The sequence below is a fragment of the Mchenga conophoros genome, linkage group LG23 (assembly GCF_057382185.1).
Source record: "Mchenga conophoros isolate Kocher_MC1m ecotype Shallow Benthic linkage group LG23, M_conophoros_male_GT1.1, whole genome shotgun sequence".
NCBI lineage: Eukaryota > Metazoa > Chordata > Actinopteri > Cichliformes > Cichlidae > Mchenga > Mchenga conophoros.
The window spans coordinates 27,848,376-27,865,728 of NC_140547.1; the positions used below are offsets into that span (position 1 = coordinate 27,848,376).

Below are 17,353 nucleotides of genomic sequence, written 5' to 3' on the forward strand. Positions count from 1 at the left end.
ATTGATTAGTGATCAGTTGAGCAAAACCTTTCATTTTGCACAAAAAAGTCTGTAATGAAGCTAAATGTTTGGAGAATGGAGATGTGTGCCAACATTTGTACCAATCAGGGCCAAATTGTTTAGTTATCCCACCTAAATCTAGAAGATTCCAAAAAAAGGATCTTCATAGTTGAACTGTAAAAGTTCTTTAAGCAAATTTGGCAGCATAAGTTTGAGGTTATTTCCGCACACCATATTGCAACAACACCGCAAACCTGAAGGAAGTTGAAGCCATCATCTTATTTACATATTGTAGCATGAGTACAATTTTTTTGCATCAGTGTCGCTTCCTTATGCTGCTCCACTGCTGTTCAAAAGCACCCGTTGTCCGAGGTCCTCGCAAAGCTTGAACAGTCGGGGACGATCAGTACTGCAAACCCCAGCAGCCCTTCAGTAAGTACTACCTCACTTGCAGGGATTTCTTCAGTATAGAAACTATGGCAAATAAATTAAAATCATAACCAGGTTGCTAAAAAAAATAATTCTAAATGTTCTTGATTTAGGGGAAAGGTTTCAGTTTAGGGGTAAACTTAATTTGTTCCCTGAAGGTCTGACAGACAGAAACAGAATAAGGCTACAAAGAAGCTTCCTCATTTCCACCACAATGTGTTTTCTTGTCCCACAAAGGGAGATTGAACTGCAGAACGAAAAGGATCCTTGAATGACACCAACATAAGGGAAAAACACCAGTATTATTCTTTTTAGTTCCCATGTTTGTGTCCTCAAATGCAAAACCTACTCACCAGTGTTCCAGCAGCCAAGTGGATATCCAAAAACTGCCTCCAAACTGGTTGGTTACCTGCCAAAGTGGTTGACAAATCTTATCAGCCACGAGCAAAGAAACTCGCTGCTGTTTGGTTGGCAGTCACATCCTAAGCACTGTAGGGGAAAGACTTCCGGCTTGAGTTTAAACTGCGCTCAGAGAAACCGACCCAAACCGACAAATACCATTCAGGGATTCAGTACTATGCTTTTCTAAGTTCTAGCGAGTTATATGCAACCAGTGCCGCAAACTACCCTACACTTCTGTAGGATCAGCTGCAGGAGTGAATTTCAATACACACACACACACAAATAACTTGTAGCATTTTATTTTTTTTATCCGTGACCTTGCATATTGATATGTTGTATTTATTTTTTAATTTACTGGCCTGAGGTTTTGGGGATTGGAGCTCGAGTGCAACTCGGAATAAAGTTCTGGCATGAGCTTTGGTTTTTGTTGGGGTTTCAGGGTTTGGGGTGGGTTTTCAGTTGTAATTCAGGAACTACTTTCATTAATTGATTCAAAAAGAAAAAGATATAAACTTTATTCATGCTTCTTTCTATTCAGTCTATGGACAAAATGACCGAGAATGAATGTTCTTCAGACTCCTGGATTCCAGTATTGTGTGTACTTCGATGGATTGAGCCCGGCCCTGTGTAACTTTAGAGGGCTTTGCGTTTGGCTGGTTTCGTGTGATTGTGCCCTGTCCCGTAGAAACTTGCAAAGCCCAGCGTATTTGGACATCCATTCATACACCTCTCGGTTGTACCGGCTCTGTGGTCCATTAGGACCAAACCGACCATCCAAAACCTCTGGTCCTACCATTGTTTTAGCACCTAAACTTCCAAAACGAAGCAGATATTTGGTTCTGTTTGTCTTCACCTGATCAAGTACCCAATTAAAGCAATTGACGACAATCTCGTCTACCATCCATTGGTTCCCCTCAGGAACCATGCCTGTTCTGACTCCACCAAAGGAGCATCTACATGATGCATTGCTGAACTGAACTTTGAGGATCTGTAGCGTTAACTTCTTGCACTGAAAAGTTAGGAAACTTCACCAAAAGAGCTTCTAAATACGCAAGAATTCGGAACATCTCATTTTAATAGGTGGCGCTTCTAAAATAGTCCAGAATGAACATGGCCCTATGGATTTATAGCTCAAATATTTAAATTTTGTGAGGTAAAGTTTTTCCTCTGGAAATTTTTGGAAAGCATTTGAGACATTTGATGTAGTAGATGTATATTTTTCTTTAAACTAGCAGCTTCTTATTGAATCTCCTTTATTGGGAAAATTAGCTTCATTGTAGGGGGAAAAGGTAGAATTTTTTTTTTTAATTAACTTTTTGTCTAGAAGAAGCTTTAAAGAATTATTATTCAGTGTCAGTGGTCTTGTGAGCACCCCCAACTGAACCCAGTCACCCAGTTTCTCAGCAATGGGTAGTGAAATGGATCCTGCTAGAGTGATTCAACTTTGGAAGCACCAGTTAATCAAGTCAGTGAAAATGTAATTGATTGGATGTTGTCTCTGTAATGAAGATGCCAGCAGAGATACACCCCACCCCACCCCTGACAAATGCTCATGAGAATCCTCTTGATTGGTAAATGTTCACAAAAGAGGTTGCACAGCTTTCTAGATGGCAACGACAACTGACAGCCTGCAGGGCCTGTTGTACCCAATGTTCTCGCCCTTGCAAATGTTGGTGAACACTAAAAGTGCTGTCATATCCACTGTCCACACTTTGGTGTTTTTTTAGCTAATAGCATCAGGGGTTTTGTCACCTTTTCAGCTAGTGCAGGAGCTACCAGATTAAATTACACTTTCTGAGTTTCCTGTTTTGATCTCTGGCACTGTTGTGGAGATTGTGTCTTTCGTTCAGGAGGATAGTGCAGCGAGTAGCGAGGCAGTGTTGATATCAGTGTTTGCAAGATAGCTGGTCACCTCAAAAGCTGAGGTGACCAGCTTTGGAAAATAGTCCAGTCATATTCGACCCTCCTGATTTGTATAATTTATCTTCAACTTCAGCCTTATCCTGATGAGGAGCAGTTGACTTGGCGACCTGAGAGGAGTTAAAAGGATGGATCTTTTGGATATTTAAAGGTGTATGGATGGGTCCTGCGCATGTTGAAGCTTTACATGTTTCTACCTTGACTTCCTCCAGCCCAGCACCTCACATTGCTGTGCATATAAACAGTGAAACATTTGTGTCTTGTTGCCCCCACTATTTTAAGCAGTCTAGGATCTGTACAGACATAAATACCTGTATCAACTATATACTCTGAGCTGAATCTTTATAAGTGCGTGTTGAACTTCAGTGTTTCCTCTACATTCATTTATACTTTTCTTGTGTTTTGACTCAGCACCCAGGCCTGTAAAAGTTTCCCTTCACTAAGCTGGAGGCTCATTGGAGTACTTTGTAAGGCAGAAAGAAAACGAATTGTGATGGTTCAGCCAAAGGTGTTCCTCTGGGAGCCTGCTTGGATCCCCTGATGGTTACATTTTAAAAAGCCCTCCAAGCTCTTTAGGAGCTGTTGCAATATTCCCATACGTGCTACTACAATCATCCACTACAGGTTATTTCATTCTAACTTCCCAGTCTCCTCCTTTTTCCTGCTGGTGGTAAAGAGTTTTAGAGGAAACATTGAACTCCATTGACCCCCACCGACCCCCACCGCTAAGACTGTCTTGGCAGTAAGAGAAGTCTGGTTACCAGGCCTGAAATTTCTACAAAAAAAACCCCACAAAACAAATCAAAAAAATAACAAAACAAAAAAAAACAAAAACACTACTTTGACCCCACATTTCTCGAGGCTGTCGAGTTGCAGCGCTTATCCCGGGTCTGCCAACACTGTCTCCAATGCCAATGATGCTCACAGGTTGTTTAAAGCTGGGAGAAACTGATCAGTCTGAACATGAAACTTCAGTGTGTCATGTTTTAAAAAGAAAAAAAAAATCCTCTCTTCAGTGATGAAAATGTCTTTTTTTCTTTGCTCCTGATACATGTGACTGTACATTTTATGTTACTGAGAAAAAAATGTGAAAACAAGAAAGAAACTAAGGTCTGCAATTTCAAACTGGAAAGTGAAGTACATCAAACAAACAAACAAAAAAAGAAACAGCCCACTGGGTTTTCCTGAGTAGGAATGAGTCTTTACCAGCTTCAAGGATGTCCTCATCCTGACCTCACAGAAGGGATGAGAGGAAAATCTCTTGAAAAAGTGTTACAGCAGAGGAAACAAACTTCATGAACCCTGTGTACATTATGGCAGAGGAGGCAGGACTGATCCCTGATTAGCGCTGCGACTCTCGGCTAATGTTAGCCGGCCATGGTTTTTATCAGCTGAAGTGATCCACGTGATGTAAATAAATGTGTTTTTAGATTGTGAATGTGTTTTCTTTCCTTTTTTCCCCCCTCTCTGAATCACTGCAGTCTGGAGTTAACTCTTTTTAGAGGCTTGGCGTTTTCCTGGAAACAGTTTGGTTTTCATATTTAGGGACTTTTTAATAAAGGAAAGTCATAAAATAAATTTTGATACATCAGATTTTAAGAGGTAAACCCTAACCAATGCAATTAGGTGTAAGTACACCTTGTTAGTACTAGATTAAGTACTTTTGTCTTAATTCTTTGTTAGCATCACAGTTACTGCAGATGAGAATCTCCTGTTCCACCACATCTCAAATCTGCTCTATTGGACTGAGATATGGTGACTGTGGAGGCCATTTGAGCACAGTGAAGTCATTATGTTCATAAAACCAGTTTGAGATGATCTGAGCTTTTGTGACATGGTGTGCTATCCTGCTGGAATCAGCCATCAGAAGACGGGTACACTGTGTTCATAAAGGTATGGGCTGTGCCTGTGTCATGGCTCTGAACTATGGAGCACAGTCACCTCCTTTCCTCTCATTCAGAGAATTAGATTGGCTCTTCTTAAGGCTGATACTCACAGGTCCCTTCACTCAGTTACAAGCCTTGCTTAAATGCTCAGTGCTCCATGTTTAAGAAAAGGCAATTAAATTGAGGGTGGGGGGCTGGGTTCCCTGTTGGAAACATGAGGCTTATATTTGGATTATAGGCTTATATTTACAGTACAGCATGGCATTGCACACTGAATAAAATCTTTAAAACTGTAGCCACAAATACATAGCATACCATTTAAACAGTTAAAATTAGTAAAAAAAAAAACAACTTCATGTTTATAAAGCTGGATTTATACAACAATGTACCTTTGAAACTTGATTCTAAAAGAGCAGCAATGAGGCTTTTGAAGCCTAGAAACACAAAATATCTGCCAAGAGGACACCTAATTAAATGAGTTCTTTTTATTGCCACTAAGGTGAATCTTCATTCAGCTCACGGCCATGCAGACCAATCAGCTGATCATTGTGCATAAACTGTAAAACCATCGTGGGAGCAGCGATTCTTGTGAACTGTGGAGGGACACATGCCTCACTGATGCTACAGCGTGTTTAAAAAGAAACAACAACAACAAAAAACAGACTTTTGGCACAATTACACATATTTTTGTCCAAGAAATCAAAACTGCAACTTTCATCCAGGTTATTGTCAACTGCACAAAATCACCACTAGATAGCAGTATTCAGCAGCCTGATGCTCACGACCTGAAAATGATGAAAGCTGGACGCTTGATGACACTTGCTAAGTCCAACTACTGATCAAATGACACAAGCACATGAAGCTGAGTTTTTGTATTAAGATTTGGGGGGGGGGGGTCTATCTTCAGCATAAACCTCTAACTGCTTAGAGGGTGAAACAATCGCACCAATGCCAAACTATTCATTTCCTTTTATTTTCTGATCGTTTAGAGTGGGCGGCAGCACAAACCTTATGCCCTTCAGTCCAAGTCAAAACAAGCTTCACAGACTCTGAATTCTAAATGTTCTGAAGCTCTACCCAAATGCCGACATGGCCCACTGCTTGACGTCAGTGGGGCACTGTGGGTACTTCTGCAGGGCATCCATGATCTGGCTGTGGTCCAGCGTGAGCCTCATGAGCTGGTACTCCCTCTGGACTTTGGCCGAGGAACCATCGACAGGCCGGATCAGCTCCAGCTGCTGCAGGTGCTCGAACGCCTAAAGGCGAAGAGATTAAGGGTCAGTCAGCGTCCACTTTCTGCCTGGTGTGGGGGTTTGGTAGGAAAGACTGGGGGAAGAGTTTCGAAGCGTTTCTACCAACCTTCATGACAACAGGCTGCTCAAAGTTGTACATGGAGTTGGACTTCCTATGCAGGAACTTCTTAAACTCTGGAAACAATCAGGCACGAGTGAAGAAACAGACGGGACAGCTTCTTCTATTTGTGTAATTTAATCGTGCGATCGTACCATTATGGACCATCTGAAGGTTAAATGGCTCTCCTTCATACACATCATTGAGGTGCTTAATGGCGATGACCAGGCACAGCTCCAAGATGGACAAACCTAAAGAGAAACGGCTCACTTAGACTCTTCGGACCACGGGTAAAAAAAAAAAAAAAAACGTCCCTTGTTAGGATTTGTACTCACCATGGAGCATGTTAGCCGTGGCGTCAGCAAAACACATCCGGCTGGCCTCGAGCAGGTCGACTGGTTTGATGGTAGGTTTGGCGACAGAGACGCGACTCAGGCACAACATCTGTAAAGATATTTAGTACGAAAAGAAACAATGAAAGAAAAGGAAACACCCAAAACTTCCCCAAACCGAACATGAGAAATGATCTTCTCACCAGCAGCATGTGCAGAGAGCGAAAGTCTTTGCTGGAGTTGAAGTGTCTCTGCAGAACTTCCTCCACAGATTTGTCCTCACACAGAGTCTGAAGAACCAAGAAAACAAAGATCAGTACTTTTTGCTTTGTATGTCTGCACTTCTGTTCTATGTGGAAAAGGTGTGTACATCGTCTGCCGTTCAAAAGGAGGCCAGAGATGACATCGCTGTCTGAACCATGTTAGCTGGGCAGTGATGTTACTACGGTCACTCAAACAACTCAAAATTAGACATTTTCTGAACTTTAGTGAGCTATTTAAGGCTTTTAGGGCACGAAGAAGGTAGAGCACAAAAAACAGCAGTACCATGCAAAAGCCAACAATCGTTTCATTATATTTTGCCACCAAGCCATCAGACTGTCATTTTTTAAAGTGGTCTTGAGCAACAATTCTTCAGGCTTTCTGAAGGTCTTTCCAAGTTTTCCTTTGGACAATGCCTTCTTTTTCACTAAGAGCCATTAGCTGAAACCATGGCATATCTCAGTATGGTATTCAGAGTTTTCTTAAAACATTTCAGGAGACTGGACCAGTGAATAACAAAAGTGGAAAGAGAAGAAGGGCAAGTCCTTAAAAAAAAAACAAAAAACAACTATCTACAGCAGATGAACAGTATATGAAGGCCATATCCACAGGACTTTAGAGATTCATCTGGACCTTTAGCTGATCCATCTACTGTTCACTGAAGTTTAATCACAAACGGTCTCAGTGGCTGTGACGAAGCCATTCCTAATGAAGGGAAACAGTAAGAAAAGGCTGAGGTGTGAAAATTACACAAGAACTGGACTGAAAATCAGTGACATGGGTCTTGATAGTGATGAATCCACATTTGGAGTCTTTTGCTTCAAATCATTGTCAGTATGTACGGGGAGACGTACAACAGTGAGTGTCTACAGCCGTGTGTAAAACACGGTGGAGGCTCCATCATGGTTTGGTGCTGTATTTGCATTTGGCAACAGCTTCAATTTTTAATCACGACAATGATCCCAAACTCACTGCCAATGCAGTAAAGACGTACCTGGATAGAAGGTAAGGATCATGTTGACAGAACAGAACAAAAGGCAGAAACATCCAAAGAAGAGCTTTGAATGTCCTTCAAGAAGCCTTCCTGAAGACGACTTAAAGACGTGACTAAAACAAAAACTAACTTTGTGTCTGCCTGCTAACGTCACCTTTACACCAGCGTTCCACTCCTGAGCGAACTTCTTGTCAGGAAAGCTGTCCGGCAGGCTGAGTTGCGTCCAAACCCGTTCCAGGTACTGGGTGAAGTTGAGGCTGCTCAGCAGGTGGATCTGACGGTGGGAAAACCGCGACTTTACCCGCTTCTCCAGCAGCTCCAGAACATCCTGAATGGAAAAAGTATCACGACACTTACTAAAAACACCTACCATTATCTAAGTAGGGTTTCTGAGAGGTGTTCTGAGGCCCACCAGTCTGCAGGTGACGCCGACCACAGCGATGGGAGCCTGGGCGGACTGGGAGACGTCAAACAGGTTGTAGAGCAGAGTCTGGTTCTTGTGGTGGGCGAATAAGTCAAACTCATCCAGGACAAACAACACTGGGCAGCTACTGCTGCGATTGCCTTTTAGGAAAAAACCAACAACAAAAAAACATCAAACCTGCCCCTCTAGTCTGAAATCAGCTTTAAATATTTGAACTTTCTCACCTTTTTTTAATGCCTCCAGGAGGAAAGCCAGATTTTCAGCAAAGCTTCCCTAAGAAAAAAACGAGGTAGAAAGATCTTTGCAGTTTTCAGAGCTGAAAATGTTAATAACGGTCTCTCTAAATACTCACAAACACTTTGTCTCCAACAACGTTTTCCAGGTGGAGCTGTCTGGTTATTTCTTTCAGCGCTGTTCTGTCATCAGTCTGCAGGAGACCTGCGGCAAACACACAAACCCATCCATCCAATTCACATTTCCAGCAAACGTGTGGGTTCTTAAATTGTGAAGAATTTAAATGAGGTTTGGTACCACTGAGGTGAACCTGAAGAAGGTTCTTCTGCACCTTCTCCTCCTTCTGCAGGTCTCTCAGCACGCACTGCAGCAGCTTCAGGCACAAAAAACACAAACCTCACAGGATTCACAACAAGTCCACACTTAAAAAAAAAAATTAAAAAAAAATTCATTTTTTCCCACGGCTCACCATTGTTTTGCCTGCTCCTCTGGGACCCACGATTAGCACAGAGTTACTCTCCCCGTGGATCGCCGTCCGCCTCAGCAGCTCCAGGAGGTGTCTGCAAACACAATGGCTTTAACTTCAATACCCACAATGCTTAGTAAAATATACACCCCCATCTCATGCTTGTAATGAGTGGAAATCTCTCACTGGGGAAGCTCGTGTTGTGGCCGAGTTGGCCTGGAAACTGGGACAGAGCTGTCACCCAGGTGCGACTGAACTGGGCCACTGAAACTCACACCGAGCTCCAGGTCTGCTCTTAATTATGGATGACAGTTCTACTACAGGCCTTCTAAACCATCCAACACCTGTAGGAACCGAAGCCAAAACAAAAACAAACACCCTTTACAGGTTATTTGCTTTTCCCAAACACTTAGGACAAATTATTCATGGTTTTATTTTCACAAGGCCAGATTACAACCGATTCCTCCTCTCCAGTATGAACAGTAAGGCTGTAATGGCCTCGAACTTTTAACCTTTTACTGATCACTAGTAAAGGTACCTTTCGTAATTACACCCTACATACTGTCACTATGTTTCACCACAGTGGGCAGTGTTTTGCCAGTCAGTGTGTTTTTACATTTGTAAGCCTCTTTCCAGACCTCCACTTTAAACAAGAATGTGTTTTTAAAGGACAACCATATTTAAGTCACAACACGCACACATGCAGGCACACACACGCACACAGGCACACACACACACGCAGGCATGCACACACACACGCAGCTTTGACAGAGCCAGAAACGCCCCGAGGATTAAAACAGGCCGATCCAGTTGAAGCTATGAGGCAGGAACCTGTGCCAGTCATTTCTCCAGTTTCTTTTCTCGCACCGATTGTCTTGTTTCTTATTTTAATATCCAACTTTGTTTGGATTTAACATTCTGATTTTCTCTGTGATTTTCTTGTAAACTCTTTTTCATGATACTATGATATGAGTCTTTTTGGTAAATGTGTTGACGTTATTATAAAATCACCTCTATCCACAGGCCCTGTTGTTATGAACTTACTTGTACTGAGCTTCTACTCCCTCTGGTCTGTCAGGGAGCAGCCTCTCACAAAACCGCTCCCTTAAAATCTGCTGAACCTGCACAGAAACATGTATTATAAATAAACTACATTTTATTAGGTATATTTCAGAGTATCACACTGAAAAACTCACTGGCTGTTCATACACACACCTGTGTGATGCATTCCCCTATAGGCAGATGAGCATCTCTGGCCTTCCTCTTACTCATGATGACTGCAAAACGTGAACAAGTGGGAAAAAAGGTCAACTTCAACATGCCACTAAATTCATTTTCAGCGGGATAATACTGACACTTTACATTGCAGTTAGGTGTCAATTAAATGCACTAACATGGTGGAAACAACGGTTTTAATTCCAATAAATAACTTTTTTTTTCCCTTTTAAGTTTACGCCAAACGTAAGACTAATAATCACCGAAACGAAATAGCCTCACTTCAGGACATGTTTACAGTTGTGCTGTAACCAATGTTAGGGTCGATAACAGGTGAGGATAAAACACTTTTCAATTCGGCATGCAGCTGATGCAACGATACCAGTCTAATCTCATAGCTGCCTTTGACTGCTTATCTTACAATTTGGTCAAAAATGAATGTCTAAATAGATTTTATGTATGCCGAATTAGAAAGCGACTCATAAGTTTGAGAATCCGTCTCGGGCTGCATACAAGGCTGAGATCATATCGACCGACAAGTCAGGAGAACTCAAAATTGTCATTTTTACAACAGAACTTCGGTGCTACACGCTTGCGACGCAACCCAGGGCTTTACTCGAAGATCTGCTCGCTAAAAGTGCGCTGAAGAAACACGAATGTTTTCCATTTCTAACTTTGATTACTTCTACCGTTGTGTAAGACAGGTGTCAGCTAGTCGAGCTTCTTTTCACACACACATCAGAACAAACATACCGGGAGTAACGAAGAGACGCCTCAATCTTCGCGGGAATACTCCTCGGCCAGCGATGACGACTTCCGGCTTTGACTATATCTGCTTTCTGATTGGCTGCGACTCAGAGCAACGCAGAAGAGAAACGCTGTGGTTGTAGAATTATATTATTCACACACACGCACAAAACCACCAAATAAAAAACGATTTAAAAGAAAAAAACATGACATATAGTAATGTGCAAAAGTCAACAATTCTTTCTTTATATTTTGTTACCAAACAGACAGGCTTCGTTGTATTGTTTTTAAAGTGGTTTTGAGCAATAGTTCTTGAGGCTTCCTGAAGGTCTTTGAACGTTTTTCTTTGGACATTGGCTGCCTTTTCACTTATTTTCGGCTTCGTCCTTGTCCCTGACCAATCTTTTGCTTGTTAAACCACTATGAATCATTCAAGCATAAAAAAGACTGAACCACTGTTGTGCAACCACAAAAACACATAATTTGTTCTAATGCCGTTAGTTGGATCGATGAAAAATGTCAAAGATAACACAGTTTGACAGACATTAAACAGTATTTTTGTACTAACAAAGATGATTCCTAAAAGCTATTAGTTGAAACCTTGGCATAGCACAACATGGTGTGCCCTAAGAAAATCTGAGGAAGCTGGACAAGTGGAGGGCTAAAGAGCTGTCAGCCTTCAAAAACAATCTACATCAGATGAACAGTATCTGAAACTCATGTCCTTAAAAACATGAAAGAATCCAGTAAAGAGCTGACACAGAACCATCTACTGTTCACTGAAGCCTCATCAGAAATGGTCTCAAGTACAGATGAAACTATGTAAGCACAAAGCTATTCAAATAGATCAATATTATTTACATAAATCCACAACAATTTTAGTCACGTTGTGGTTTAATAACTGTATCAGCAGTAAAGAGGACATTGCACAGAGGTTATATTTGAATGTGAATATTTGAATAACCCATTCAGGTGTGTACAGATTTTTGAACTTGTTTAAAAATATATAAATTAAAATGACAAAATATTGTTTTATTTTTCATTTCAATTTAAAATACAATATTTTTAATTTGGTATTATAACAAATGACACATCCTTGTCTTGAGGGCAAGAGTTTAAAAAAATGTGTCTTTTTATGCTTTTCACGAATTTTACATGAATATGATTTTATTTGTTGAATTTTATATACATTTTATTGTTGAATTTGATCCTGCGCATTTCCGTTCTACAGCATTTACTGGCTATGAAATGAAAACAATATGATATTATACTATATATATCATTCACAATTTAAGTTTTCTAGATTACTTTTTATGTTATTTTTGTGAAATTAAAATAGCAGGATGCTCTTAAGAGATTTTCATCAGCATAAATGCTAAAAACAAGTCATTTTGGCCAGTTGTTATAGGTGGTTGCTAGGCAACATGATGGCGTCATAACATTTGACATAGATAAGAACCTTCAGGAGCCTAAGACATACTTGTGTGCCAAGTTTGGTTGTGCTGCTTGTGATCATGTAGGAGGAGTTGGTGGACAAATAAATGAACACACAGACAGATTTTATGTGTTATAGTAAGATATATAAGAAATAGTCTGTCGGCACTGAGAAAGACTACAATTATGTGTTATTATATATATTTATTTGTGAAACTATAACAGCCACTTCTGCTCTGGTTTGATAAAATTAGGAGGGATGGCTCATGTATATGTCTAAAAGGCCACCTTCATGACAGCATCTTTTACTCACTGAAGCTCTGGAGACACTTAAACGCTTCCTGCGGCTTTTTGGTTGACTGATGAAAAGGAAAAAAAAAGACAGCAAACCGCCAGATATCTCGCAAATCGTCTCCCTCTCTCCGCTCACATTTAGCCTGTCACATTATTCTAAAATACGACCCTCCGCTCGCACATTCAGCCCTCTGTGTTTGCCCTTAAAAATACATGAAGCGCTCCTTCCTTCAGCAGCCCTACACTGAATTCATTTAACGTCTCCTCGGGTTTGACCTTCACACAAAATTCAGGGGTTTGCACCCTGAGCTGCATCTCGTCCTTGCTTCAGACGGCTGAGCTCATGTTTTCTTCAGCTTTTATGACCTTTATTTATCTCAGGAAATTATTTTGCTGAGTGTCTGTTTTTGCTCCACTGCCACTTTGTGTTGTATTTTTTGATTTTCTTTGCACGCAGCCAGTCAAAGTTAACCTTAATGAGTGTCATCTTGTTCATAAATATGAATAGTTTAGTTTCTGCTAAAAGATGTTCTTGTAATTAATCATTATCATTGCAGTTTGTAGCTTATGGTGTTAAACACTTATCAAATTACACTTCATAGACAGTATTTAACAAAATACCTGTAAGGTATTAGCAAAATAACTGGTAATGGGATTGTTTTTAATTAGGTGGTGACTTTTTTTCTAACCCTGTGAGTCCACATATTCTGAGTTTCAATATGTAGCCACTGGCTTCTGATCATTTTAGTACATTATGCTTAATATGTAAAGACCACCTTTTATTTTTCGACAAAGTAAGACATGGTAATGATAACGTTACAAAAGTTAAAACTTCTGTAAGAGGTCTTTATGTTAGCTTACCTTCTGCAACAATGACCCCTTCCCCCTAGCCCCCAAAAAGGAAAACAACAGTTGTACTAAATTAATTTCCTGTCACTTTTTCTAACTTTTAGAATTAATCAAAGTGATTATTTGGCATGAACTCAAACTATTTTGCAGATTAAATCAGGAGAACTTAAAGATCACTGTGTTCATTCCTATTGTTTGTGATGTGAGCCAGTCATGTCCTCCTGAGAACCAGCCTATTCATTTATGTCCTCTGTAATGGACATTTGTTTTTGGTTTATATCTTTTGAGTGATTTGAGAGTCCTGATGTACTAAATAAAGGACATCCTGGGCTTTCCACTGATATCTCAGGTGTTTGGGTGGCCTCTTTTAGCTCCAAAGAGGAAAGGAATCACAAAAATCCTTTTGCCTTGTCTTTATTCTTCTTTGCACAGATTCAAAAAGGTGATGGAATCATTCCTCTTACATTCTGGTCCGTGTTGACATGACAGCATCACAGAGTTGCTGCAGATTTGTTGGCTGCACATCCATGACGTGAATCTGCTGTTCCACCACATCCCAAATGGGCTGAGATCCGGTGACTGTGGAGGCCATCTGAGTACAGTGAACTCAGTGAACTCATTGTCATGTTCAAGAAACCAGTTTGTGATGATCTGAGCTTTGTGACATGGTGTGTTATTATGCTGAAAGCAGCCATCAGAAGATGGTACACTGTGGTCATAAAGGGATGGACATGCTCAGCAACAATGCTCAGGTAGGCTGTAGAGTTTCAGTGATGCTCAGGTGGTACTAAGGACCAAAAGAGTGCCAAGAAAATATTCCCCACACCGTTACACATCCAACACCAGCCTGAACTGTTGATACAAGGCAGGATGGAGCCATGCTTCATGTTGTTTACACCAAATTCTGGCTTGATCCTGAATTGTATTAGTGGAAGAAAGTGGACGGATGTAATCAAAGTATACAGAAGAGCATCTCTGAACAGGCAACATACTGAATGTTGATGCAGATGGTCTACGGCAGCAGAAGATCATAGCAGGTGACACTGCTAAGAACAGGAAACTGAGGTTACAGCTCATCAGAAATGACCACAGCCTACCCATCTTCCGTCAAAGACAAAGTGCAGCCTGTCAATCCTCGCTTAAAGTCAATTAATTAGACTTAAACAACTAACCTAACCCCATACATGTTTTTGGACTTTGAAGAAAGGAGTTTGCATCCAGTCCACTGGATGAATCCAACCTAGGAGCCTCTTGTGAGGTGACAGTGCTGATGACTGCACTGCCATGGCAGCCTTCCTTGGTTATAACAAGTGTCTTGTCTTGGTTGACATATTGATTATTGTTTAAAATTGTCTAGTTTTAGTTGAATTTTTAGTAGTTTCAGTTTTGCTTTGCAAAGTCAGCTGACGTGACATCTTGATACTCAGTAAACATCTCCATGAAAACCTCGTTGGGGTGTTTGTGTTGTGAATGCGTTCAAACTGACAGAAAGAGTGAAAGCTGTATCTGAAATTTATATAACTAATTGTTAAGGTTCGTTTTAGTACTTAATATAATCATGCCACAGTCAAAACAGTGTTATTACTTACGGAAGCGTAGAGCTGCCACCCAGGCAAAAGAAAAATACAAGTGTATCACGTTATAACGTGAAAAGTTTATTGTTCTAACAAGATACTTTTCCTGTTTGTACAACATAATATCACGTTATTACAATATACATAATTATCACGTTTGTACAATATAAATATTATATTGTACGAACGTGATCATATATTGTACAAACATGATGGTATATTGTACAAACAGGAAAAGTATCTTGTTAGAACAATAAACTTTTCACGTTATAACGTGATACACTTGTATTTTTCTTTTGCCTAGGTGGCAGCTCTACGCTTCCGTAATTACTAACAAGTTGCCTCTAAGTCATTTTTCTGCAAGTAAATTCAACATTATTTATTTGTAAAAAAAAAAAAAAAATCAGATGTATTTTGTTACCAAGAAGGTTATGTTTTTAGTAGGATTTGTGTGTGTGCATACCACCATCCTGTCTGTAAACACAATAACTTCAAAAGTTGTGAATGAATTCTGATAAAACTTTGTATGAGTGTAGAGTGGGGTCATGTTAACAATCCATTCAAATTTGGCTTACATCCACCAAGGTCTTCAAGGTCAACTCAATGATGTATTGGTGGAAAATGGACTAAAAGCCTTATAACTTTGAAACTATGATATGTAGTGTCACTGTAGTCAACATATATTACTAGTTTTATTAATTAATATTCAATAATCATCAATTTGATTTGATTTTATGACTTAGCTATGCACATTAAAGTAACAAGTTACAACTGTCAAATACATAATAATCGAATACATGTACAATGTTCCATTTTTGGGAAAACAAAACCTTGTGATTAAAAGCTTTTTCCACTTCATATTTATTTAAATACATTTTTATTAAACATTGAAATGAACAGTGTCTGTGGTCCAAACTGTAATAACAAGAAATGATATAAAACAAATTTATGTACTTTTTTTTTATTGAACAGCAAGCAGAAATACTTGTGTGTGTGATTTCCATGAGGTCTTTAGGTTAAAGGCTTTATCTAATTCCAGTGATCTATAGTGTAAAAAAGTATATTAGTATGGAAAGATACTGAGGCAGTGAGGAAAAAATGAAAGAAGCACAAAACATAGTGACCAAAAACCATGAAAATCATGTGGGAAGACAAAAACAAACTCCAAAGGATTTAAAAAAGGGAAGCAAAATTGTTAATAATAAATAATAATAAGAGAAATTAACAGTCTTTTTGTCAGTCTCCAAATAAAAGCAACAATCTATTCAAAATACAGTTGGAAAATGAAAAAAAAAACCCCCACAATGCATCTCAAATCCAACAGAATGAAAGTGAAAGCAGGGAGTTGTTTAGTATGGAAGGTTGTTTCCTGCCCTTGTAAGGCTTTGGTTTAAGTTTGAAACTCTTAAATTACTGACCATCTTGAAACTTTGAGTTACTTCTGAGTAACTCCAAATTTCGAGATACCTAACTCAGAATTTCACAAAGTTTTCATAAGTTGTTAGTGAGTATCTCAAAACACAGAGGTATCTTGAAATTTCAAGTTATTTCAAGCTTGAAATTTTGAGATGCATAACTCGAGACGTGAAATTTTGAGATACATAAATCTAAATTTTACGTTGATTTGAGTAAAGTTGTTAGATTAGTTTTCAGTTTGTAATTTTGATTTATTATGTCTTAATGTTAAAATAAAAATCTTGAGATTTTGATTTATTCAGACCAAATTTTTGACATATATAATGTGAATACTTGCATTATGAACCCCAAATTTCACATTAGGTATTTTAAAATGTCACATTACTGACGGATTATTTCAAAATTTCAACTTACTCAGAAGTAACCAAAGGTTTTTAAGATATGTTATCTTGGAATTTTAAGTTATTAGCTGAAATTTTTGAATAACATAAATCAAAATTTTGAGTTATCACCTTGAAATTTCGAGGCTTTTGGATGGCAAAAAATATTCACTCTTTTACTGGCAGAAGAAAGCTTAAAAAAATTGGGAAAATGACACAATAATGAAGTGACTTTTAGTATATTTTTTTTATGTGTCTTTCTGTATTTTTAACCACACAATGAATTTATTGAATTTTACCTTTTTTACAGAAACTTACATTATATAAAAAATGATAATATATTGGCAGCAAATGATCAGTATATTTTTTGTTTTGTATTTATTTTTGGTGGATGAGTATATACATGAGTGTATGAGTGTATATAGGATGACCTCAATGACCTACAGTACATTCGTAATGTACTGTGAAACGTTTCCATAGTCTTTAGGAAGAAAAATTATAAAAAATAAAATAATAAAAAATAAAACCAGTTCTATATCTCCCAGGATTAAAGTCAAATATGTGGAAAAAGGGATCAAATAGTTTTGCAGCCAATTCTGCCTCAGGGGTCCCTGGAGGCCCCTCAGGCCTCAAAATGGGACCCGCCGGTTCAGGCTGTGACTCAGTATGAGGCCCCATCCCAACCCTCACATCCAGGTTACCCCTAACTTTTTCCCCTTTCTTTTTTCCCCTTTTGGCCATGCAGA

At 39.3% G+C, this 17,353-nt stretch overlaps 1 protein-coding gene across 3 annotated transcripts; it reads right to left on the reverse strand.

Moving 5' to 3' along the window:
* Positions 1-3,062: 3,062 nt before the first annotated feature.
* On the reverse strand, positions 3,063-10,770 carry orc4 (origin recognition complex, subunit 4). 3 transcript variants are annotated; one of them, XM_085264451.1, is made up of 14 exons: positions 10,603-10,662; positions 9,914-9,975; positions 9,743-9,819; positions 8,702-8,792; positions 8,530-8,605; positions 8,351-8,436; positions 8,223-8,271; positions 7,987-8,138; positions 7,729-7,902; positions 6,523-6,609; positions 6,323-6,431; positions 6,143-6,238; positions 5,997-6,064; positions 3,063-5,893 (listed from the first exon to the last, which is right to left on the reverse strand). In XM_085264451.1, the coding sequence occupies exons 2-14, from the start codon at positions 9,968-9,970 to the stop codon at positions 5,711-5,713; spliced, it is 1,305 nt and encodes a 434-aa protein (XP_085120577.1). In that variant the 5' UTR covers positions 9,971-9,975; positions 10,603-10,662; the 3' UTR covers positions 3,063-5,710. The 3 variants fall into 3 exon arrangements, with proteins under 3 accessions (XP_085120577.1, XP_085120578.1, XP_085120576.1); XM_085264452.1 differs by having other exon boundaries at positions 10,597-10,650; XM_085264450.1 differs by lacking the exon at positions 10,603-10,662 and adding an exon at positions 10,667-10,770 and having other exon boundaries at positions 3,064-5,893.
* Positions 10,771-17,353: the final 6,583 nt, after the last annotated feature.

Excerpts from the sequence above, each read along its gene's own strand:
- orc4 (XM_085264451.1), bottom strand. The coding sequence starts at position 9,970 with ATGAGTAAGAGGAAGGCCAGAGATGCTCATCTGCCTATAGGGGAATGC. Across the intron at positions 8,606-8,701 it reads GAGGAGCAGGCAAAACAATG|CTGCTGCAGTGCGTGCTGAG; the intron begins GTGAGCCGTGGG and ends TTGTGCCTGAAG. Across the intron at positions 8,272-8,350 it reads TTGTTGGAGACAAAGTGTTT|GGAAGCTTTGCTGAAAATCT; the intron begins GTGAGTATTTAG and ends TTTTTTTCTTAG.